Source organism: Sturnus vulgaris, chromosome 7, assembly GCF_052056855.1.
Source record: "Sturnus vulgaris isolate bStuVul1 chromosome 7, bStuVul1.hap1, whole genome shotgun sequence".
Lineage (NCBI taxonomy): Eukaryota > Metazoa > Chordata > Aves > Passeriformes > Sturnidae > Sturnus > Sturnus vulgaris.
This window is the reverse complement of record NC_142249.1, coordinates 17,165,477-17,190,359: the sequence shown is the minus strand read 5'-3', so window position 1 is coordinate 17,190,359 and position 24,883 is coordinate 17,165,477. Positions and strand designations below refer to the sequence as shown.

Sequence of the window (24,883 nt, the reverse complement as noted above, 5' to 3'; positions counted from 1 at the left end):
TTTTTCATACCCAGGGTGTTTCGTGTTTGCTGAAGCTATATTAGAAAAATATCCTATAAAAGTTACTATATTGCCATTCTGTCTCTTCAAATGTAATCACTGTTCTTTTTGGTAATTATGTTCACTTATTTTATTATCCTACCTTTGGTCATCAGATTATTATTTCTTGAACTAAAGCTGCATTTGTGCTTCACAACTTCATGCCAGAAGCCTCTCAAGTCCCACCACGCATCCTTACACCAGCAGAAGGCAGCGCTGACCCTGAATTGAGTATCCCATCTCTTCTTTCCCCATGGGGTGTCTTGCTTATACCCCCATGGGGGGGGGACAGGTTCTGATGCAGTTTCACACTGCAACAGAGGAAAGAATTCAAAGCCACCTGGCAAAAAATGGTGATTGCACATAATACAGGTAAAATCCTCAAGTTTTAGGCAGGGTTTTATAGGCTAGGAATGAACAAGTCCCCCTCCCAGAACTAATCACAAATTATTTTGAGCCTTAGCAAGGAGGTAATATATATACACCAATTTAACATGAAACAATCAGAAGGAAACGCTTATTTTTAGACCTTCTTGGATTTTTTTCTTTATCTAGTCCACTTAAAAGAAGATCATGGAAATACCTGGAATGTGTTCTACATCGTGGCAGAACTGGGCAAAGACACACACCACCTGCTGGGCAGAAGTGGATCTCTGTCACACAGCACTGTGGTGAAAAGCAGCTGCAGAAAAGATAGAACTGTTTAAAAGGTTATTTGCACATTCTACTGCCACCGCCCTGGGGAGCTGCCCAGAGGTGCTGCTCCATCAGAGGAGACAAGCTGTGAGGTACAGAGACAGGACAGGCATCTTCCACTGCACTGCTGACACTCTCCAGCACAGCAATCCCTGCACAGTGAGCAGTGGCCTGGCCTTACCAAGAAAATGGTATGCAATGAGACCTAGCTGCTCCACACATGGAACAGACTCAAGTACATTTTAGTCACTTTATTTGAGTCTATATACATTACATTTTGATTCTCCAAGTATTCAAGGCAATTATTCTCAAATAGTTTAGTACATCAATTTTATAAAATACAGCTGAACCAAGTTAGAATAGAAATGCATACATTATTGTACATTAAGTGCTTTGAATAATGACTAGTCTGGCCACCAGCCAGTGAGCAATTCATTTGGTTTTGGTCATTCTCACAAAGGAGACTCCATAGGTAACTCCCCTGAGCCCACTAGAATTGCTCTACTGGCAAGAGTCCCTCATGTGCTTTTTGGGGACAGAATGCATCCTTGGGCCACTACAAGGCATTCTGCTGTCCACATGATGGCTCAAAGTCATTGCTTCTGACTTGGACAAGATTTAGATATTTGTCTCAAGGCCTCAGATCAAAACAACAGAAGAGCCAGTGTAGCTCTGAAGAAATTCAGTCTTGATGTCTGCAACTGGGATTTACTTACACATACGCTAAACCTGTGTTATAAAAAAAGGAACAAGCTCTGACCAAAGGGTTCATCCTTAGGAATGCTACAGGGACACAGACTGAACACAGCCTCCCAAGCAGCTCTCAAAGATTTGTTCTGCATGAAGTACTGTTCTCCTTCTGAGAAAATTAAGCTTGGTAGTAAGTGAAATGTCAGGACAACTATTATACGGAAAACGGAACATTTGAGGAGACCCATTCAGCTGCTGGGATTTCAACTAGAAATGCTTACAACTTTCTATCACAGGACACCCAAGATGACCCAACTCCAGCTGATACTGCAGCTACTGTGATACTCATGACCAGTAGTTTACTTTTTGCTCCAGTCTAGTCAGGACTAGTCTATCAGCCACATCCTGGCCAAATATTAACTGTTGATGCCAGTTCAAGATCATTCCTGCAAATCTCTCCAGCTGCTGTAACTTCAGCCCAAGAAGGTCACAGTTCATCTGTCTCTGGCTCTGTCCATAGGCTGCAAAACAGTGGAAGACTCTCTCACTTCTGCAGTGCTGAGAGCCTCGTGCTGTCACATTCAGAGGAGTATTAGCAACTGTCAGATGATCCAGCTGCTCACAGCCAGCTGCTCTGGCAGACAAGAAGCACAGAGCAGCCACACATCTCAGGATAAGGACAAGGGTTACTGGTGACAGACTGGGCTAGCAGGCCACATGAGCCTAGTGCAGGTGCCATGGCACACATGCCACACTGCTCCATCCACCAATCCACATACTGACAACATAATTAATTAGCTGCTGTTGGGTTACCTTAGCTGGCCAGTACAGTCAAGCTCTTCCCTGTAAACTTTAAGAAGCAAAGGAGGAGAACACATGTAAACTTCAGCTGAGACTGAAACACAGGCTGCATGGCAGGTTCTTTCACATCCATGAACCAAGACAGTAGGCAGAGGCCACAGCAGAGGGAGTAGCACTGAGCTGATGCATTGGTTGACCACATTAGACAAGGCCACGCACACAGCCAGGCAGCTTGGGAGAACAGTTCAACAAAAGAGGCAAGATGTATCCCAGAGGTGATCAGCTGCACCTGATGCATCCCGTTGGACTGAAGAGATTCTAGGTAGGGAAGCAAGGAGTACTGTGTCGTCTTTCCACAGCACACATCACTGCAGCCTTCAACACTGCACCCCAGGAACAACTATCACATTGTACTGAGAAATCAGTACACTTCTTTTGCTGCTGCTTCAAGGCCAGCATCTTTGCTCATCCTCTAGTGTTGCAATAGGGTGGTGGGGAAGGCTCCAACACAAATGGCTGTTGCCTCCTGGCAGCTCAGACAAGAGCTGCACTGGCTGGTTTTGGAGCAAACAGCTCAATTCTCACTACTGGCCTTTTCCTTTCTCAGTGCTGCCCACTGTTGGTCACCTAAACAGCCACCGCCATCTGCTGCAGAAAAAAAATACTGAACACAGGAGAAACAAAAAAAATACTGAACACAGGAGAAACAAAAAAAATGCACATTTCAATCCATAGTTACAGTGATGAGGGCATTATCAGGCAACTGGTTAGAATGAGCAAGTGATCACTAAGAGGTATCCTGTCCCAGATTGCATATTCATTTGATGTTGTTCCATCAGAGACTGGAAATCAAAAGACTTCCAGCCCTTTGAAAAGACTGACTTTGAAAGACAGTATTCTTGCTTCTCAAACTCATTAAAACTCCTCTTATTTACTTGCCTGGATTATAATGAAACTAAAAAGTCAACTCATTAGCTACAAAAATGAGTAAAAATTTTTAAAAATGAAAAGAAGTGCTTATTGTAAGAATATAAAGACTCTCAGATCTCTGCATATCTTATCCATCATACCTGTTAGGTTTTACAAAAACCAACAACTACATTCATCTCCGTGACAAAAAAAGATCATGTCATGAACGCAAGAAAAACATTCTCCTGGCAAAATTTCACCATGAGGTAATTGCATTGCTTGAAAGTAAAGGGGAATTGAAATGGATTTGAAGAGATCTGTCAGGAATGATGGTTGCATTAAGGAGAAAGTTGTCACTAAAGCAGTATGCTTCATTTGGTTTATCAACTTACTGCCTTTACTAAGGAAAAGGTTAATCTGCTTCATAACTATAATTAATCAAGTCTTGTTAAATTAAAGGGTATGTTGGTTACCTGTTTCCAGGAATCTGAGCAACACTCAGACCAAAGTACTGTTTAGGAGTGAAGGGATATGTTTTGAGTTTTGCAGTATACGGATGACTGAAAACCCATTTTTATGGGATTCAGCTAAAATGCAATTATGACAGATAAACCAGAGCTGTACTGCAGTAACATAACTTAAAAGATGGAGTCATAGAGCATTATAGATATGGAGCTGCCTTAAAAATATACTGTTTACAGAACCCAGTAAGAATTAAAACTATGGAGCATAAACAGCACAAGTTATTAATGGATCCTAAATAGGTCAATTACAGACCACTGCAACAATAGCAGAACTCATAAATTAACTTCATTCTTCTCTCCCCCATCCACATTTGGGGGGTTTATTTCACATTTGTCAGTACCAAGTATCCACTACAGAAACATGAGCTGTGCATATTCAACATCATTTCGACAGTGCAAGACTTCCAAAGATCATGTACTTCTTCACCATCAGGATCTGGATAGAATCTCAGTTCAGTACTTAGAAGGATCACCTTTTCAACTGACAGGAGGGATGTCATTTATCAATGCTGTTCAGTGGTACTTCACAGGAGATCCTTACTGAGGCAGGTTTGCTTGTTATCCTCCAAGAGGGGATTAAAGTGCAAACAGATTTCACACTCTGCAACATGATGCACGTGGTCAGTGTGGATATGGAACTGCAATCCTCTTGCTTGCTGCTGGACAGACAACTGGAAGAGAGTTGCCTATAATGTCATTGTCCTCTTGTGCTTTCCCAATATGGGCTTTAGCTCAGCAATTCAGGCCCAGTCCTGTCCAATGGTCTGGCACCATCAGGAAATACTTGTCCATAGCTTCACAAAACCTGGTCCGGTACAGTTCTGGAGAGACCACAGTGGGCATCTTGCCTAATGTATAAGAGTCAAGAGCAGTTAGAAATGGGCTAAATATACTGCAGTACAGACAGATTTCACACGAGATTACACCAGCAGACAGCATAAACTTGAAGGCAACAAGATAGAACCTTATAAAGCTCAACAAGCATAAGGTTTTGCAGTTGGGAAAACAATGCAGGAGCACAGCACAGGCTGGGATCTCCCTTGGGAGCAGCTCTGTGGAAGGGACCTGAGGAGCCTGGTGGACAAGCAGCTCAGTGGGAGTGAGCAGTGCTGCTGCTGCTGCTGCTGTGGCAAAGAAAGCCAGCAGGAAGGACACTGGGCTGCATCAACAAGAACATCATCAGCAGAGAGACAGAAGTCATTATCCCACTCAGTATCCCAGCATCATCTTTCACCTGGAAGGTGCTACTTCCAGGCCATACCTGAAATACTGGACTCAGTTTTGATCACTGCTATAGTTAAAAAAAAAAAAAAAAAAAAACAAAAAGGAAAAAAAATGTGGACAGGATAAAGAGGGTCCTTTTCTGGCCACAGAGATGATCCAAGGACTGAGAAGCCTGCCATATGGGGATATGCTGCAAGAACTGGGCTTTTCAGCCTTGGAAAAAAGGCTGCTTAGAGGAGACCTTATCACCACGTTCTAGTATTTATAGGGTGGCTAAAAAGAAGATGGAGATTCATTTTACAAGGAGCCACATGGAAAAGATGAGGGGTAAGAAATACAAGTTACTCCTGGGCAGATTCCAGTTAGACACAAGAGTAACATTTTTCACAATGAGAACAATCAGCCATTGGAACAGTCGCCAGGGAAGTGATGGATTCCCCAACACAGTTTTAAGATTCAGCTGCACAGGGTGCTCAGCCATCTTGTCTAGACTGTGCTTTTGCTAAAAGGTTGGATCAGATAATCCTTGAGGTCCCTTCAAACCTGCTATTCTATGATTCCTTCCTCTGTTCTGGACAACTTAATCAGTCACAAATTTGCATGGTGGGGAAGTTGTGACTCTATCAGCAGTGTTATGAAAGCTTCAATGTAATAAGGAAACACGATCAAAATCTTTGCTTTCCTTCTGGACTTACCTTGTCCTCCCAAGATTCCAGTTGACTTCACCACCATTTCAAGCTTTTTGTCCCAAGTAAAAGTACGAATATAGTCTGTTACAATAAAAAAAATCCACACACAAATATGTTTTGTTTTAATCCAAGTAACACTGTTTTAAAATGTATCTATTTCCCCCCAAAGACAGCAGGAAAGTAGTAGTCTTTTATAGTCAGAGCTTCAGTGGTTTACATACAAGTTGCCTCACTTTCTGCAGTATTATGTTTGGGTAGGGTGAATACACTCTCTCAAAACCCCAGCAAGATCACAATCAATTCTTCCCATCTCTACAAAAACAAGCTGGCCAAGCATGTCTGTCTTTATCCATGTTAGAATCCAAGGGCTCATTTACAAGGGTCACTTCGCTCTCCCTGATCCCAGAAGCCCCACTAGAAGCACTGAGGTTTGGACATCTCTCCATTTAAACCAGTATTTCTAATCACTGCAGCCACCGACAGGTTTGAATGCAAGTGATTGCCATGACAGGGAGGACTGGAAACAATGAGCCTGATTGGAAGAGGGGGCAGCAAGAAGACAACTTGTGAATTGTTTCCAAGCCCCTTCCAGAGAAAGCATGCTCAGTCAACACAAGCACATGAACCTTTTGGCCTGCAAAGCTAAAGCTGCAGGAAGATCAGTTTTTCATTACTTGTTATCATTATCTCCTAATATTTGACTATAATTATAGTAATTATACAGTTTTGAATTTACTGATTTTAATTTACAAAAGGCCACCATAAGCATTCACATTTCATCTCACTTGCACTTAACACAAAACTCATCCAGACCTGACAATCTTAAGACCTATTCATTTATCTGAATACTCTTTGAAAAGTTCCTTAGAGTGTTTTAGGACAGATATCAGTGAACAGTTTGATCACTAACAACTTCATGCCCCAATGCCCAGAGTCCCACACAACAGAGCCTACAAACAAAGTTTTCAAAGCTTTTCACAGACCTTACTTGTTTGCTGTATTACATTAGGATCTAAAATAGGTAGAGATACTGACCTCAGAGTCAAACACAATCCAAGCTAAGAGTTTTTAGTTCCAGTCCAACACAAATTTAGCTTGAGTACTTTATAAATTCCCAGGGTATCATCCAGAGAACATTCTGATAGCCTGATACATCAGACATGTTCTCTCTTCTTGAGAGAAGTATTTGTGTTGACAGAGTTCTGATAGATATTTGAGTTAAACACTTAAGGAACTGGTAGCTTTAAATATCATACAAAATACATCAGGTAAGATTTGACACAGGACAACAGAAAGCCACACATACAGGAGAAGCACATGGTCAGTGTAGTCCCTTCCTATTTACCACAATATTCAAGAGTCTACACATCTAGAAAGTACTAACAACTTGCAATAAACAAGAGCATTGTCCGTAGCCAGGACTTCAATTCTCAACTAGAAATGTTACTGCAATGGCTTTCAAGTTTTATCAGAGTAAGTGTAATCCAGACCTCCTGTCCTGAGATCTCATCTGGAAGCATTTCTGAGCTGGGTTTCAAGACCATTTCATTACCCTAAGTCAATTCCATATCCTGCAAAATTGCCTCATCACTAAGTTTTTTACAGAAGTTTGTCTAAACTGTGTGTTTGTCTGTCTCTACTTTCCAGTATCAAGTCAGAGGATGCAGTGAGGTAATTACTGCATTGCCACCCATATTATCCAGGTCAGACTACATGATTATATGAGATCCCATGATGTTTAACTTCTTTCTTCCAATCCTACCAATACTGTTTCTCCTTAGAGCCCCTCCACACAAGATTTAAAAGACTATGTAAACATGACTCAAGTAAAGTTTACAGATTAAACACATAAAAGCATACTAATAACTTCCCCTGCTTCAACTGGAGTCAAAGTGTAGGTTAAACGACCTTTGAGGCCTCCTGCATATACTCGTAGCAATGCAAATGCTAATCTGAGCCTACACAAGACCTGGAGAGAAGGCTTCCTGCCTCCACTGTGAAAACATGCAAGAGGTGAGGGTGGTATTCTACCAGGGGGAAGATTTCCTGACACACATCTCTCTGGTGGTGGCACAGTTCTAAGAGTACTATGAATACCTAAACCAGAAGAAAACCATTTCATCATCTAAAAGCAAGAAAATACAAAAGACAACCTACCAATGATCCCAACAACCAGCTCATTGTTGGTATCATCACGACCCACGAGCAGGGAATAGTCAATGATGAGATGGCTGGAGAGGAACTGGGAATCACTGTGTATGGAAGCTTTCAGCACAGCCTTGCAATGGGAACGGATGTACAAAGGATTGTCCCGAACCATTTTCAGAAGGTTTTCATCCAGCAGGACTACATCACAAGTTTCCTTGCCTGTGTCTGTTTTAACATTTCTGTTCCGGAGAGAGCCCTTCAGGTCAAACACCTGCAAATGGAGAAAAGCACGAATTTATTTCATTCTTCTGAGTTAAAGGCTTCAGTAGCTAACATTTGCACAGCCAGGCAACTCTTTCCTTCTCTTTAGGAGGAAGACAATTAACAAAAAAATACTTTGTAGAGAATAGCATGTAAGCTTAGGTGAAAGCTCTGCCACCCTAATTCCCAAGTTTTAGGCAAGTTATTTCACTAATATTTAGTCTAAATGAAGAGAAAAAGGGTGTCTCTGCTTTTTATATTGTCTAGGTAAACTCAATTTTCCAGCCAGTTTCTACAGTTAATTACTGACAAAAGCAAAGCCACTGAAGAGGGAGGTGGGTAGTGCATGAAGCACCAGTTAACACTAGCAAGGCAAGAGACAGACCCATCATGAGGCTGGAAATTACCTCTGGAGTTCTCCACTCCAAAGTCCTGCTTCAAACAGGCCCTGTTAAAGAAGGTTGTTCAAGCTCTGTCCAGTGAAGATTTCACTAACTTACATGGAATAGAGTCCACAGTCTGCTTGGGTTTCTGTTTTGTAGTGGCTGAGCCCTCCTCATGATTTAAACAGTAAACCAACCAAAAGAAAACCCACAACATCCTCTACATCCATCTAGAATTCCCTCCATCCACTTCCTCCCACGAACATTCCCTTTTTGAGGTCAGGCACTGAGAGGTAAAGTGGAAAGAACTGATACTATCTAAGTTTAGAAGTGGAGTTGGTGACCCTGCTCTTTCTCCCAGTCACAACTGCACTGCAAGGGAACAGAACACTTGGTTCTTACCTGAGCCATTTTCCTGCCATAGAAAAGGTTTTCCATGACAAGCAGATCCAGCTTCTTTTCAGTGTTGTTTTGAGAGTTCTTGTAACCAATTCGATATACCCCGAGGATTTTAGCCAGTGCTGTGGGCTTCTAATGAAGACAAGACAGTGGGTTAAGATCTGTGTAGAGACAATCAGCAATCCCATACCAGAAGCACCACTGTTCTGTGTATTACAGCTTAGAAGTCCAAGCATAATTTCCACTTTACATCTTAAAAACACTTATTAGCATAACTCACACTCTCCAACATTTTCTTTTATTTAAATGAAAAGGTTAATAGGAATTTCTACTAGTCTTTAAAATAAAAAACACTGCCTAAAATAAAAGGCACTTCTTTTAAATACCTTCTGCTGAACTGCATTAGTGATGTAAGTGAAGTAGTGTGGAGCAAAGTCAAGGAATGACTGGACTTCCAGGCGAGGCATTTGCTTCAAGATGAATCTATCATCTGTTTTAATATCAGACAGAGGTAACAGGGTTACAAACAATATATGATGTACTATTTACAATTTTTTAGGATTGTCACATAGCTGAAATGGTTTGAAAAATGAAAGTACTACAATTCCCTTAAATCTTTACCTTCAGAAACTCACTTCTAGATTCTTTTTACTTCACATATTCTGAATTTTAGCCTCCCTGGATTTCTATCTTCTAGTAAATCATGGACAAGAGACTGCCTACACTAGATCTACCTCAGCTATACAGGCTTCCTAGATAGACAACAGAAACAGCCTACAGACCATTTTGTTCAACACTTGTTCGATGTAGAAGCCTAGAAACCGCCACAGTTTAAGAAACAAGTTAGATAAACAACAGTACATGAGATTATAAGAAACACTCTCTTTAACAACAAGTTTTTCTTGAATTATACTCAAGGTTTTGTTTCCTGAAGCCTTCCTGGCAATACAACCCTTCTGTTCAACTGGCGTTCCTAGCTGCTACTCCTGAAAAACAGAGCTACATTTTGTTCTTCTGCACGTACAAAGAGACAAATCATTTGATATTGAAGACCCCAGAACAATCCATTTAATTTTCCCTTCTGAGTGGCCACTTCTCAATAAGTAACCCTCCAGACAGAGGTTACCAGAGATTAAATGACACACTCACCACCACACACAGAAATAACATCTCTAATTACAAGGGGGGAAGAAGCTTCATTTACCCTCAGTCACGTAGAATGCAGCTCCAGATTTTCCCCCTCGTGCCTGCCAGGGCATGGAGTGAGAGAGGGATCGGATGAAATCCTCTTCACTGCTCCCCAGGATCACTTCACGCATCCTGTGAAACTCCCCAGCGTAATAAATCCGGCAGTAGAACTTGGCATTGGCATCTGAGAACTCTGCAAAAAATGCTTTTCCTCAATAACAGCATGCAACATGCACTGACTATCCCAGACAACACTGAGATTTTACTCATGTCTAGAGGAGTATTATTGTGCTAAACAACTCTCTCATGCTCATTGTAATTCAGAAATTTTAACCTACAGTATTTAAAAGGAAAATTGACAGGAAAGTCAAGTCCCTCTAGATTAGTTCACAGGATATGTCATGGGAAAGTGTTTGGACAAAAGACCAATTAAAAAAAGTTTATGGAGTACTTTTGCAAAAGAGATTGGTTGCAGTAAGTAAAAATTGCATTGCTTTTTTCTTGATTTGCTTTTCCTTCACGACAAATACCAAGAAAAAACAACTATTAATTTCAAGACTGTAGGGACACATATGGAAAGTAAGGAAATTACAGCCTGAAAAATATTCCAGGCTGGAGCTTTTCAGCTCTATTCCCAGCCAATAAGCTGGTCCAGCTCAAGGCCAGGGAGAATTTCTCCCAGGGTGATATCTTGGTCAAAATAAAAAGGAATTAATAACAAGATAGAACACCTGCTGTGGTACGTGACCAGGTCCTGGGAATGGAGTGTCTTTTCTCTGAACCAATCACCTTTCCTCTACTCTTGGAATTTTAAGTCATGCTATAAAACCAAGTGTGTTTCTGAATAAACTTGTCTCTTTCTTTCTATCATGAAAGACAACCATGTAGCTGTGCATCTTATTTCTGCCTCACTTAAAGGGTTAAAACCCCTTTCCATGGTTACACAAGACTTCCACTACATGTGCATGAAGAAATGAGTTTGTCAGCCAAGACTAAGTTGTTATTTACAACTACTCACGGAGTTCCACATGGGGATTCACCACCTGTTTCTTCTGTCCATCTCCCCCATCTCCATCATCTGAAGGCATAAAGGGCATTCTGTCAGGACTGTTCACTATTATACCAAGAAAGCCACATTACATATGACTTGTAAACTCACATTACAATAATTTTTTTTTCCCAAGAATACAGCAGGAACTATACACAGAGAATAAGAAATACAGCTATAATTATATAATATAATGCATATGCCAGAAGGGCACTGCTTTTTATGGACACAAATCCAGCCTCTCTCTCCATTAATTTTCGATGACCTAAAACAATGAGAACTAAACAGCAAGTGAGAAAGCGACAGGGCTGCTTAAATAGAGTCAACTCAATCCAAAGGTATTCAAGTCCAGACTACTTCACATCCCTACAGTTTGGGTTTGAAAGATCCCGTTTCCCTTATCACAAAGAAAAGCAATGTATTTTGCGAAAAAATATATTTAATGTCCAAATGATTCATTTTCAATGCATGAATAACCTTGGACTGTTGAAAAAGCATGAGCAGGAGTGCATCTGGGGCCTTGCACAGATGAATGAGGTTTGGGAGAAGTAACAACCCAAGAGACAAGATGAACTCTGCAGTCTTGTACCTTGAGCCTCTGCTCCTTGGTTTTCTGCTCCCTCTTTTCCCATCTGTCCAACCTGGTAGTAAGCACTGTCAGCACCACGTAAGGTCTCTTTCTTCTGGGAAGACAGGTCTGGGCTCTTCCCTCCCGTGCCACGGAAAAAAGACAAAACACCAGATGGTTTCTTTGCTACAGTGAAAAGGAATAGGTGTTGGCATTTCCACAGGCAGTTTAATAACAGCATGACTCGTATGAACATTCCCCATTCATTGTTCTATCTAGAGGAATGATGCCATTTAAATGTAACTCATTTGCTATTCTTCAGTCAACTAAGGTCCACGAGGATAATCTAGTATTCTGAATAGCATCCTAGAGTGCAGAGACATTTGAAAATACAGACCAAGAATGAGTGTCTTTAATACAGTAAGAACTTCATGTCTTCATTTCAAAATATTTTAATGGCATCTCTTTAAAGAAGTCAATGCCAAAAGAAGGGCATCATATCTCACTGACCAGGCTAGATTCAAGAACAACCCTAGGTCCACTACTATAGCACTAATAATAGCATTAAATCAGGGAATAACAGTTTCATCCCATAAGAACCAGAGAAAGCCACAGACCAAAAAAACAAAAAAACCCACACATTCCCACCCCTCTCATGTATTACACTAAGTCAACACTAAGGCTAGTCACAATTTCAACTCAGAATGCTGCTTTTTCTTCCCCACATGAGCTAGAATCCAGGTTAAGTGGACTCAAGTCTGAGCTGAGATTAGCACCATGGGTGATTTTGGCAAAATGGTCTTACGCTGTTCTGGCTCTGCATTGCGAAGTGGACACGTGTTAGCCTCAGGCAGGCGGACAGGGCTGCTGCTCTTGGGTTTGCTGTCTGACATGCTGAAAGGACAAAGAACAAAGAAGTCATGAACCAACAAATACTGCCACCCAAGACACTACTGCTTTATGCCTGGACATTTATTTCTCCCCCCTGCCTAAACACTAAGGGAAGAAGACACCATTTAAAGGTGCAACAGTGTGGGATTTTCCAAAGCTGTCCTCCACATTCCTAAAAAATATATCTCTCAGGGTCCATAGCAACAGCACCACCCATGACCACAGCAAAGGTAAGCAGGCCCAGTTTTCCTGCCATGCACACAGCCAAGAGATTAGGTGATGGAGCCTGCATGGTCCATAATGTGAAATGGAAACTCACATACTGAAGTATGTATTGGTTACATGGAATGAGTCAGATTCCATCAGAAAGCAGAGATCCTAACATGGGTATATTTTGAGGGTTCTTCCCCATCCTAGTTTTGGCTTATTCACTATCATCACTATGTCTTCACTCTGTGTACTATAGTTCCTGCATGTAACCTGTTTGGTTGTAATCCTTCTTCAGAACTGTTCTTCAGAGATGCTTTGGACAACTCATCCAGGGCATTTCTGTACTCCTTGCAACTGAAAGGGAAAGAACAAAAATAATTAAGTGTTCTCTTGGAAACTCTGCAATATCAGCCCAAAGATTCAGTTTCAAGACAACTAGAGGAAACAAAACACCACAGTAGAAAAACCTCTGCTTTATTTTTTCTTATCATTAGAACTGTTTTCTTAGAACAGAAACTGCTCTAGGCAATACTGCAGGAAAAATATCTCCTTATTTTCCCCCCCTCCCACAATTTAAGAATGCAATTCTTCAAAAATCTGCTGCCTTGTGACATGCAAACCCAAACGTTTACTGAAGCAGCTGGTGAGAAGAGCTGAGCAGTAGCAAGAGCTGCTATGACCAAAGGTAGGCAAGAAACAGACTGCAGTATCAATACTAACAGCTGTTCCCCAACTCAGATGCACTTCCTCCAGCTGGAGAGGCTGAGCAAACCTTGCACTTCTTTCTCTAGTAATAGCTCATTAAAAGAAACACCACACAACTAAGTCATTTTTGTGTACTAGAGTTCCACTAAAAAAATCCAGTTGCACTTTCATTATCTCAGCAGAAAAACAAATGAAACCCATCTCTGGCAGAAATTCTGACACAGCTTAATGTAGAAATTCTGTCATGCCTGTTCCCTATCATCAACATTTAAATATTCCTCAAACATAAAAGTGTGCAAAGTGTGTCAGATGAAAAGCCAAATCACACCAGTACCTGAGAGCAAAGGCTATGATGGAGCTTGGTTCTTTCTCACAGACTGCAATAGGTACACGTTCATGCTCATACATTAAGTAGTGCTTATCTGGATCACTAAATGAAAATAACAGACTGTTAGTAGATCATAAAAAACTGTGATAAGAAAAGAAGTTTCGGTCAAAACCCAGATCTCATCACTGCACTCTCAGGCACAAGCTGCAAGTCTCAGCATTGAACCAAAGCTCCCCAGTTCAGCTTCTCCCAACAGACACATTCATAACTATGTGGTTAATTCTAAATGGTGGAGTGTTAGGGTAATCAGCAATTCAAGCAAGCTGCATGGATCAGAAGACCAGCTTTAGGTTAGAATAAGAGTCTATTTCTGTTTAGCAGCCAATGTTTCTAATGGCACCAAAACCTGCCTGAGTTTGGTTTGACTGTCCAGCAGCATAGCCTATAGAGTGAACTTAGGAGACAAATCTGGACTCTATTCTAAACAAACAGTTTATCACAGAAAATTCCCCAAAGCTTCCTGGATTCTTGTATGATTTTCTTTCACTTATCTGTAGGATGCAGTCATTTAGCTTTTACCTCATCAGCCCAAGGCCTCCACTCCTACACTGGGGTGGGATTCACAAGTTAAACTCAGGCTGCCAAACGTTAGGCTCATGTCAAATGAGAAACACTACAAAGCACGCAGACCAAGTAGCTGAAAGACTTTCCAGCCTGCCCATCTTCACATGAGAGGGACACTTGAGGGCACATGCAGTAACCATTGAACCTGACCTACACCCAGACAATGCCAATTTGAGTCCAACCCTTGGAAGAGGTCTGGAAGCAAAAACAAGATGCAGGCATGTAGCTTTAGTTAAATCTTTGCTAAGGAAGGGCATTTCCACTCCCTCCCTGCAGCAATCAAGTTAGAAGGCACCTTTCTCCCCTCTTCTCCCACCCCTTTATCTCCAAGAAATCTGGGGAGGCATGCCTGCTAGGAGGAAGAGAAACTGATACTGGCTTTACACAAGGGCAGATCATTCATAGGAAAGGTGAGTAATCTACAATCACCTAGAAAGGACACAGAAAACTTCCTACCTTGACAAAGTTCTCTAGCTTATTCAGAGGCAAACTCAAGTAATGACTTAAATTATACACTGAGCAAAGGAAGCATGCATGGGTCTGCCTGCAATCTGACAAGGTTGGTAATTTTGTACATTTCATATAATTATGCAGTACTTACAAGGGAAAGGGAATGGGGTTATAGTTGTTTCCAGGCAAGAAGTTAGCCAAAATAGCTTTCATAGTAGATTTCTCCTTCACTTGGCTGTCTGTAGATCCCAGTGAGTGTCCATCAAACACATCTGCAACAGACAAATGTCAGGTCTGCATCACAATATCAAAGTTTAAGCTGTAAATACATAAGGATAACTACAGACCACAGAGTTATCTGTCATTTCCTAAAAGGATCTTGTGGACTTGGCATACAAAAGCAAGAGAAGGAATACAAGATCACAACTGAATTATACCTTCTGAGCTGCTTGTTGTGTCCTGTTCAGAGAGTGTGCTGGCACCAGTCACATGCTCCGATGCAACCTCTGGAGAGGTGGGCAGCTGCAGATGGGTGGAACCTGTGGAGCTCTGACTTGATAAAGTTGTCAGGAAACGATCCTCTGAGAGTACAAGCATAGTTAAGAACAGAAGAAATAATTTTACATGGCTGTCAGAAGTGATGCTGTTTGCTACCAGCCCAAGCTATAACCACGATCTACTTTCAGAAAGTTTTTACTTAGAAAGCAGGTAAGGCCACACAGACCAAAGGACTGGGCAAGCTCATCAACGTAGCACATAACCTCCAGAAAATGCAACTCTTACAAGTACTACCTTCAGCTCCCACAAACTCTCAGTATGGCTCACTGAGACAAAAGATCTCAGCACCAATAACCAGATTACAGAAGAGGCAAAAGGCATTTCCCAAATTCCATGTAATTAATCAGTTACTTAGAAAGCTTCTGAAAATTTTTAAACTAAAGTTCAAAGGAAAACCCTGTTGGCCAATTTACTAATCACTAATAATTCACGTTCATATTAGAAGCAGATGGCCAACTTCTATCTTACCATTAGGAAAAACAAATGTGAGATGACAGGGATTTGGGGTTTCTCTGATTTATCAAATTTGACAAAAGCTCCCATATTATATCAGGAAAAGAGCTACAACATGCTTCTATTGGCATCTTATGAAAAATAAGTAACAGACCTTTCTCTCCATTTTGCAGTGCTGGAGAAGCATTTCTTGGGGAAGCATCCATGCTACTGATCTAGGCAGAATAAGAAAACACCAATGTTGATGCCAAGCTCTTTACAGCTGTATTCCCTCATTTGTGGAACACTCACAAAAGCATGTGCATTACATCAGAGCATTCCCACTCACTTTTCAGCCTCTGCATGTCACTGTATGTTACCATAGCAAAAAGACCAAGCAACAGCAACTCAAGTTCACAAGATGTTAACGATGGCTGTTATCAGTTCAGTGTTATCACTTCAAACAATACATTCTCCCTCTCTAAGAACCTACTTCCTGCTACATCAAGATAAGGTTTGCTTTAGTACCTAACAAATACGTGTTAAGTGGAAGGGAGTGTGCATGCAGCAGAGCAAATCCAGGGTCTCTAGGGGTTTTTAGTGCACCTTGCTATCTTAGAACTACTGGGAGTTCAGCCTCTTGGTATGATGTTTATATTGTAGTGCCTTGCAGCCCAGACATTTCCTCAGAGCTCCAGCTCCCCAAAGGGTGGAAGTTCAAAATGCTGCCATGTGTATCCTTGCATAGAGCTCTTGAGGCAGCAGTCCAAAATAATTTATCCACCCCTTCAGCCAGCTCCCACAGAACACATCACAAAACAGGGATGACCCTGAAAAGCCGTTATCAGTCCTTCCTGTGTCATTTGCTCCACCTCTCTATATTATTTGTCTTTTTCACAAGGGATGCATTTAATGGGCAACAACCTAGGGCTGAAGGACATGGCCCAGATCCTATCTAGGCACACACGTGACAACGACTGCAGCTCTCTGCTGGCATTCTTCCCTTCAATACCATACAAATATCACAAAAAATCATCAATTCCTATTCATACTTAGTCTTTCTCTCTACAATATGGCTCTTAGGTCACTTCTTTTAGGAAAAGGTACATATAATAACACGGAATTTAAGCTTTTACAGTTGAATACTACAGGATGCAGTAAAACCAGTTTACTGATTATTAAAGAGAACTCAAGCCAGTCTTAAGACTATTGTCTTGCCATAGGAAAAAAACAAACATTTAAGAGGTTTACAACCTGTTACCCATACCTTGCTTTCTTCACCTTGCCTCAGTCTCCCAGGGCTGGGTGGTACTGATGGACGTTTTCTCCCTTTTTCTTGTTGGAAGAGATCCTGTAATCTTAAACAAAAAATAATAATAAAACAAACACAAACAACCCACAGAAAACCATCACCACCTAAGAAAAATAAATGAAAAGCTAGGTTACTGCTGTTATCTCTGAATGACACAACTTATGAAGTTTCTCCATACCAGAATACAGCCAAGCATGACTTCACAAGTCTTTCTTGTAAACTCAGATTGCTGCTAACATGTGCCAAAGGTGTATCAAATAGCCAAAGACAGCACAGCATTTTCTTTATCTCTGAGATAATTTCACCCAATCAACTGGTCCCATGCTCCCCTCTTCCACCTTTATTCAAATGAAAATTTCTCCTCCAGATGCAAATTGTGCTCTACAACACAATGCTTTTATCATATGGCCTCAAATGATTTTCTGTTCCAATAGATCAGCTGTGTTTTTTACCAGTAGAGCACATTCAGCAGATCCTCTGTAGAGCAACTGCTCTATAGGTAAAGAAACTACAGCTGAACCTCTTCACTCCCAACATAGTATCAGTGTCGCTCACGATTCCAGCATGTGTCCTCTTACCTATTATTCCAGGCTTGTAGCATCTCACAAAGTCCTTGCTTTTTAGCTATCAGAGACTCAAAAACAGATTGCAGCTGTTGAGGTGTGTCCAGTGATGATGAAAGCAGCCTTGCTTGGATTTTCTCAGTCCAGTTTCGAAACTCTCCTTCCTCCATCTGCCAAAAGGAAAACTGTCAAGTTATCTCACCAAGACGACAGAAGATCTGAGTAGCTTCTCCACACACTTGGCCTATGGACCACTGATGTAAAAATAGTCTATTACCTCCTTTTGGGCAAAGAGGTCTTCCATCTTCTCTTCCCTCGTTTTGCTGAAAGTGTCTGTTTTCAGAGAAGCAAGGCGATCATCTACAGCAAGATACACTTGTGACACCCTGTCAACAGCGATGCAGAGTTAAGCTGAGATTACCTGGAGCTTCTTCAACATTCTTTAATAAAAGTCTGAAGGTGTTTAAGGTTAGCATTTAAGAATACAAAAGAATATAAGACAGCCTTCCTGCACAGTAAGCTATCCAACTGAATTCACAGAGAAAGCTGGGAAAACTTCATTAGTAATAGGAGAAACCTAGAAGTAACATACACTGACATTAGTCTCCACAATTTATCCTGAGCAGTGGAAGTTGTCAGAGGGCAATACAAATGCCTCAAACACATTACTAACACAGGGGAACTGTTGTGTCATTTGTGATTAGGAAGAATCTGGGTCTGCAAGCTACACCTCCACCAGGAGGGCTCAGAAAAAAGGAGTACCACTATTTCAGCTCTAAACAAAGCTCCACAGGTTTTGAGGTCAGATGGTCACAGAGACATCCAGCAATACAGGAATGCTGTGACCAGGCAGAACAGCAGTCTGGCTGGATTTAATAGACTTTTCATCAGGCCTATCTTCCACCTTTTTGTTCCTACATTTACAAAGTGCCTATTCTTACTGTAGTTCACCTTAGACTACAAGAAGGTACAGTCTGCCTGCAGTTACCATATTCAACAGCTAAAAAGGCAAAGACTTTTATATGCCAGACAGGTTCCATTGCCACATGATCAATACAATGACAACAGTTCTGTTTGGACAAGAGATTTGAGCAAGGTCTTTGCAGTTTTTTGGGGCTGAAGAACTGAAACTCAGTCAGATGTTACATAAAGGAACATTAGGGTAAGAGTACAAAGTATAACCTGCAGTTTTCAAGGCTGGCCTTCTAAGATCATCTTTTCAATTTCATTTTTAGCATTAAAGAGAGGAATTTAAAATACTTTAACAGTGCATTTCATAAGGTAACATTTCAGACACCTGCTGATGGTCAACCTTTCAGTAGCTTGGAAGCATTATTCAGAAATATGCTATATGACTCAGATATCAGTGCAACGTTCAGGGATAGAGAAGAAAAGAATCTTAGATTCTACTGGCAAAGTTTAACCTGACTTGCCAGCAGACAAAGAGTTGATATATTAGTACAGACAGAGCAAGCAAAGGTAACAAAGATTTCAATACCACTGTCTCTTGGAAGTATATATATGCATACCTGTTTTAAACTATTACTTTTCTATCAAATAATGAATATTTAGCCAAATCTCATCATACTAGCAAAAACAGTTATGTGTTCTGCTAATTAGAGTACAAAATGCAAAAAACATTAGGAAGACATGAAAAACAAAGCTTACTTTTGTGAGAAATCCTTGAGATCTTGCAAAATAGTAACTTTCAATGGAGCCTGTCGTTTGATGTAGATCTTGGGGAGTGGGACACACACTTCCAGCAGCCGGATTGGAGAGTAGCTGAGAGGGCAATACAACAGCTTGTAACAGGACCCACATCACACAGTACTAGTTCTACTCGGTCTGAGGCCCTTACATGAAAAAGGGCACTGTCAATGTGTCCTGGGCTTTAGTTAGTTCTAGCAGCAATAACACTGTTCATGTATCTCCCAGGCAAGAAGTAAAACCACAAATCATATTGCAAAACCAAAATTTTGAAAGCATTCAGAATTAGATAGGGAAAAGCATTTCCCTTCTGTATCATGAACAGGAACCAGCCACTCTTGGAACACTGCCCACCACAGCTAGGACAGTGATGCCACCCACAAAGCTCTCTGCAAGACAGCACACAATCCAGCACTTGTGGTTATGGTACAGTTACGCTATCATATGCTTCACAGTGAAGGACAGAACTGATGAATCCTTACTAGAGCCTATGTTTCATACAGTACCAGAGAGAGAAGAAAGTTTTTAGCAGTGGAACTCACCTGAAAGATGCCACCATCTGATTATAGGAAAAATACTGGTGATAGTCATGGTGAATGGAATGCCCACAAGGTTCTGCGTTGGCCCTTCGAGTGTACTGGTACCCATAGAATCTCAGCTCCAGGTATTTTGCAAAAGACATAGACCAAGAGTCATTGGAAAGAGGAACAACTGGCGTCACCTGAAAAATTGAAAGAAACTAGTCTAAATTTCATCCTTCAAACAAGATTAAGGACAGGATAATCCAGGCAGCAATCTAGTATTTCTAGTACCAGAAGCACCCATGACCCTGAAAAATACTTAAAAACAAAGATAGCATTTATGCATACCTAAGGCCAACACAGCTAAAATAAATCTGATAAACAACAACTGCTAGCTGATGATGAAAGGTGCTAAGCTGGGGGAGTCCAAACATACCCTTGATGGAAGCTTATTTCTGGGATGCTCTTTCTCTGTATAGAGTCAATTTCCAGCACCCCAGCCAGCAGCAGTGGCCATATCATATACTTTTTCCCTGGTGATTCTCCAGCTACAAATGCATTGGCATTGCTTTGCAGCTTATTTCAACTTCAGAGGTGCTTGCAAGCTTAGAGCAGACACCATTTACACACACTTAACAACCCCAAACACGTAAGCGTTTACATGAGCACACAAAAATAAAAGGTTACAGAGCAGCTGTATACACAGCAGCACAGGGCTTGCTGTCAGCAACTGTGTCAACCTCCTCCAGCTATCTGTAAATCCAACACCCATGTTTAAGGAAGTGTAAGTAGGTGACCTGAGTCATCCATACGTGTAATTCAGATGTTTTGCATTTCATGTACTGCATGAATCTTTTTTCATTAAGTTTTATTCTGGTCTCTTTGAAGGCTCTTCACGTTTACCTGGACATGAGTATTCAGTTAGCAATGTTTTCTTAGCTAAATTACAGAACAAGTTTGAGATAACACACCATCTTACTATCTTGTGGGCTTAAAGCAATTTAATATTTCTCTAATTAAGATGTTACTTTCTAATGACTACTTAAGGAACTCCAGACATCACACTGATGCAATGTAGGCTGTTCAGTCCACAGCAGATCAAAGAAAGCAAGTGGCTTTAGCCAATTACTGTGTCAGTAGGTCCTGGTGTCTGCCCTTTCCCATATGCTCATAAAGATTCACTGCAAGAAAGAGACCACACTCTTCACCTCCAAGCGGGCAACTCCATTTTTTCTGCTTTGATCTATCCTCTCAGAGTCAGTTTTGACACTTTGCAATAAGACTACTTGACAACATTTTTCACCCTCAACAGCCCTAGTTCTATAACATGAATTTGTAGGTAACATGAGAATATAAGTATCAGTAACAGGTTTTCTGCCAGTTTAGCCATAGCTCCAGGAATGAGCACTTTCCCAAAAAAGCTGCTTTTCCATACAGAGCCAGTCACAATAAGAATACTAAACTGCAATAGCAATGATTCTGAAGTCCACATCCTTACCTGTTTGCAGAGTCTGCACCAGGAGTAAGTAAGGATGGTGTGCTGGTAGCCAGGGACAGGGGAGTCCAGCTCCTTTAACACAATCTGCACACAGCCTTGCCCATGAACAAAGCGACGAATGTGGTGCACCATTGGTGTCTCACAGAACATGCTGGGGCATTGGTAGGAAGGCCTAACAGAGAGAAACAGAAACATTTATGAATGATCACATACCAGGCATTGCTGAAGAACTGATTCAACAGCTCTAATATGCCTTTTAATACCATGGTACTATTTATCTTCACTGCAGAAGAGTTTACTAAGCCTGTAATGAAGGCTGTTTCTGCAGAGCAGTTTAGAAGTAGCATGTATTAAGGTTCCATTGACAGCAATGGCTGTCTAGGTCCCAAAAGCAGTCACTGGATACTGGTTGCTATCACTTTTGTACAATCAATCACTTTCTATCAACATATTCTGTATAAGGATCAAAGCACTTGTGGAAGTTCTTTGCACCAAATTAAAGGAAATGCTACCAAGGACAAAGATGTGACAAAGGGCCTTCAAAATGACAATGTTTCAGCTCCTGAAGGAACAGGTAAGCAACACAGTGCCATAGAACATCTTTAAACAGCAAAACCCATGACCTTGCTTTGGATGGATTTTTTTAAGACATGGAAGAAAGACCAATACCAGAAAAAAAAAGGCTGAATTGTTTAAATATCAAAGTCAGATAAGATACTTTTCAAAACCAGAAAGAGCCTGAAAAAGCTCAGATTCTCCTTGCTCATGTGAAAAAAATAATTTTAGTTACTGAAACTATGGAGATTGAGAAGCATTCACTTTAGCACACACTACCTAATGAGCAGAGAGAAGCAAGAATTAAAAAGTGGGCAGCTCAGCTCCTTCTCACTGATCACCACAAGGAAAAATACTTGTTCCTGCAGAAGGCTGAACATCGAGAGCCTTCTGCTACTGCAAGCGGCCAATGGAGAGACCAGAGTAAACTTGCCTTTTGAGCAGGTTACCTATCCAGCTTCACAGCCTGCTGAGACTCTGCATGGGGTTGTGACAGTGCCAGTTATTATAGAAATGTAAAAAATTACACTTCTGTGAGCTGAAATAAATGACACAGTACTTTTCGGCCAGGGCTGAAAGTGTTCTGGACTGTTTACACTGGCCACCTTGCATATATGACAAAGCCTTACCCTGAGACACTAAATGAGTAGTGTTACCCAACACTTGTATGAACTTTCAAAGAGAAACCTCAGAAAACTGTGACCAGTATAGTTGCTTGTCTTGAAAAACAGACAGATGGAATACATGTTCAAACTCTTAACTTGGCCCTTAAACCCTAATTGCTACAAAAAGTGCTAAGTGAACACATTTGTCTTTATGAACTTATAAAAAGGCCTTGTTTCATAATCTGTTTCACTTCCTCATGAAGGGAAGTAAGGAGGACAGGCAGAGCAAAAATAGGAAAGCTGTGGATGTATTGCTTGTAACAAGTGATCATGAGTGAATTAGAGTAAATTCTTCCTTACCTGAAACAGTAGCGCTCCAGAAAAATCCCTAGAGTTAGGTCATTTTTCCCATAGAACTCCATGGTCACAATCCTAAAGCAGAGCAAGAAAAGCTTTAGAGACTGGATGCCATCACCATTAGCTGTGCAATGGCCTTTAGGTGCACAGATCTACACCCACTGCTGGCTTGTTTACAGCCCTGTATAACTTCAAAGATTTTTTTTTTTTCTGCTTGACTACTCTTCTAGATCCCTGCTGTCAGGTTTGCTAATAATGAGATCAAAGTCCTACTAAAACAACTTCAAACTTGACATTTAAAAGTCTAGTACAATTCAACTGCACTTCTGAAGATTATTTTCAAAAATATCTAGGCACACAAGTCTAAACAGCTTTAAGCTTCAAGCACTTATGTTTAAACAGCTACAAAAAGGGAACATCCAGGACATGAAAAAAGCCTCAAGAAATTCTTATTTTTCTAGAATATATAATAGCAACTTGAGTTTCCCCACCACCTGAGGTGACCAAGCCATTTAAATTGTGTATCAGTTTAAGTGTCATAATTCAGATATCACCTTAAGTCTTGTAATTCAGACATCCTCTCATTGTTGCTGCTTAGTGAGCATATCACCATATTCTCTGGTTCATTTCTAAGCTTTTACAGGAACTTTAGAGCTTTCCCTGTAAGAGGGTTATCTCTTTATTTTCACCTAAGTTAAATTATTCAAATCACCTAAGCTAATGATTAAACAGCAAGACCTGTCCTGTTTACTAGAGATAAGAGTGTGTCATAAATTGCACACAATTAGCAAATTACAGCCCCCTAAGATGGAAATAAAGTGCTTAATACTGATGACTATAGTATGAGAAAGATATCAATATATTCCAATGCCCCTGCTGGATAAAACAATCTACAAATATTCCAAGATTCTCACATTTTTGGGCTTAGGCATTGTCCTGTGCTCATTTACACTACCTCTTCTCCACAAGACTGCATGCAGTGCTCCCCACACAGAGACATTACTCTGCAGTGAAACACCAACTAAAGCATTTGGTTTCAGGCTGGCCTTTCTCATTCATGCCTTGGGTATTACAGGGGTTGTGCAACACTGCTGTAGATTCACCTGACCACGCAAGACTGAAGTCTTTTGGCAAAAGTTTCTGTTACAGGATGGGCACAGGGAATGCTCAAAGAAATACTGCTATGAGGCAGGCACTGACTATGACTTTGGGAAGGAAAGAATAGCAGCTATCCAAGCTGTAGAGGAGTAGTTTTTATACCAGGGGCTAACACAGGCACTTGGAGCATTGCTGGACTGAGCAGAAGAGCTGCTGAAGAGAACACAGAGCCTCTGATGGTTCACTGGACTCAGGCAATCCACCTAGTAGAGAGAAAACAACTCATTCACTGGTTACAGACACCTCCACTCACACACAACTTCTGTTGACAAAATTCTATTCTAGTAATTTTCAAAGATAAATCTCTGCTTTCTCCTTTTGTACAGATTAACTTGGCATTATCTCCCAGCCTCAGGTAAACTTGTACTATGCATCATTGCTAATGGCCATTTTTAGAATAACATAACTCATATGCATAACAAAACCAATGAACATGTGTTTCTGTGGTAATGAAGCCAAGAGGAACAGAAAACAACAAAAGTCCCATGACAAACATACAGAGTCTCTAAATTACTGTATGATATAGGACATCTTGGATTCAAAACTCTACCAATATATTATACTTCAGTTACTCATTCAGGCTATAGAAAGCCTGATTTCCATCCTTCTATTCTCTGGGAAAAGATGTACCATGCTGCTCTTGGAATGGAGCTGTTTTCCCTTCCACACCCTACAAAACTATGATGAGTTACCAAATACTTTTCTGATCACTACATAAATTTAAAATAGCATCAACCAGTCTGATCCAGAGCGAGGGCTACTCTTACAGTTTGTAAGATTATGGCCTGTGAAGCTACAGAGATACAGCTACATTTAAGTACCAATTAAAAAGTGACTTCTGC

The 24,883-nt window shown here is 40.9% G+C and overlaps 1 protein-coding gene across 3 annotated transcripts in view; it reads right to left on the bottom strand.

The window, feature by feature from the left end:
- Nucleotides 1-971: 971 nt before the first annotated feature.
- The window catches only part of PIKFYVE (phosphoinositide kinase, FYVE-type zinc finger containing), a 62,810-nt gene continuing 38,898 nt past the window's right edge, over nt 972-24,883 (bottom strand). For all 3 annotated transcript variants that reach the window (XM_088167926.1, XM_088167927.1, XM_088167928.1), the window contains 22 exons: nt 24,144-24,244; nt 22,887-22,958; nt 21,367-21,538; nt 19,890-20,068; nt 19,309-19,422; nt 17,918-18,026; nt 17,656-17,810; nt 17,033-17,123; nt 15,941-16,001; nt 15,213-15,356; nt 14,927-15,047; nt 13,708-13,803; nt 12,939-13,022; nt 12,373-12,461; nt 11,589-11,753; nt 10,970-11,029; nt 9,968-10,144; nt 9,150-9,253; nt 8,767-8,895; nt 7,730-7,991; nt 5,579-5,653; nt 972-4,507 (listed from right to left, as the gene is read on the bottom strand). In XM_088167926.1, the coding sequence (XP_088024052.1) occupies nt 4,392-4,507; nt 5,579-5,653; nt 7,730-7,991; nt 8,767-8,895; nt 9,150-9,253; nt 9,968-10,144; nt 10,970-11,029; nt 11,589-11,753; nt 12,373-12,461; nt 12,939-13,022; nt 13,708-13,803; nt 14,927-15,047; nt 15,213-15,356; nt 15,941-16,001; nt 17,033-17,123; nt 17,656-17,810; nt 17,918-18,026; nt 19,309-19,422; nt 19,890-20,068; nt 21,367-21,538; nt 22,887-22,958; nt 24,144-24,244 (2,676 nt within the window). In that variant the 3' untranslated portion in view covers nt 972-4,391. The remainder of the gene's footprint in view (nt 4,508-5,578; nt 5,654-7,729; nt 7,992-8,766; nt 8,896-9,149; nt 9,254-9,967; nt 10,145-10,969; nt 11,030-11,588; nt 11,754-12,372; nt 12,462-12,938; nt 13,023-13,707; nt 13,804-14,926; nt 15,048-15,212; nt 15,357-15,940; nt 16,002-17,032; nt 17,124-17,655; nt 17,811-17,917; nt 18,027-19,308; nt 19,423-19,889; nt 20,069-21,366; nt 21,539-22,886; nt 22,959-24,143; nt 24,245-24,883) is intronic.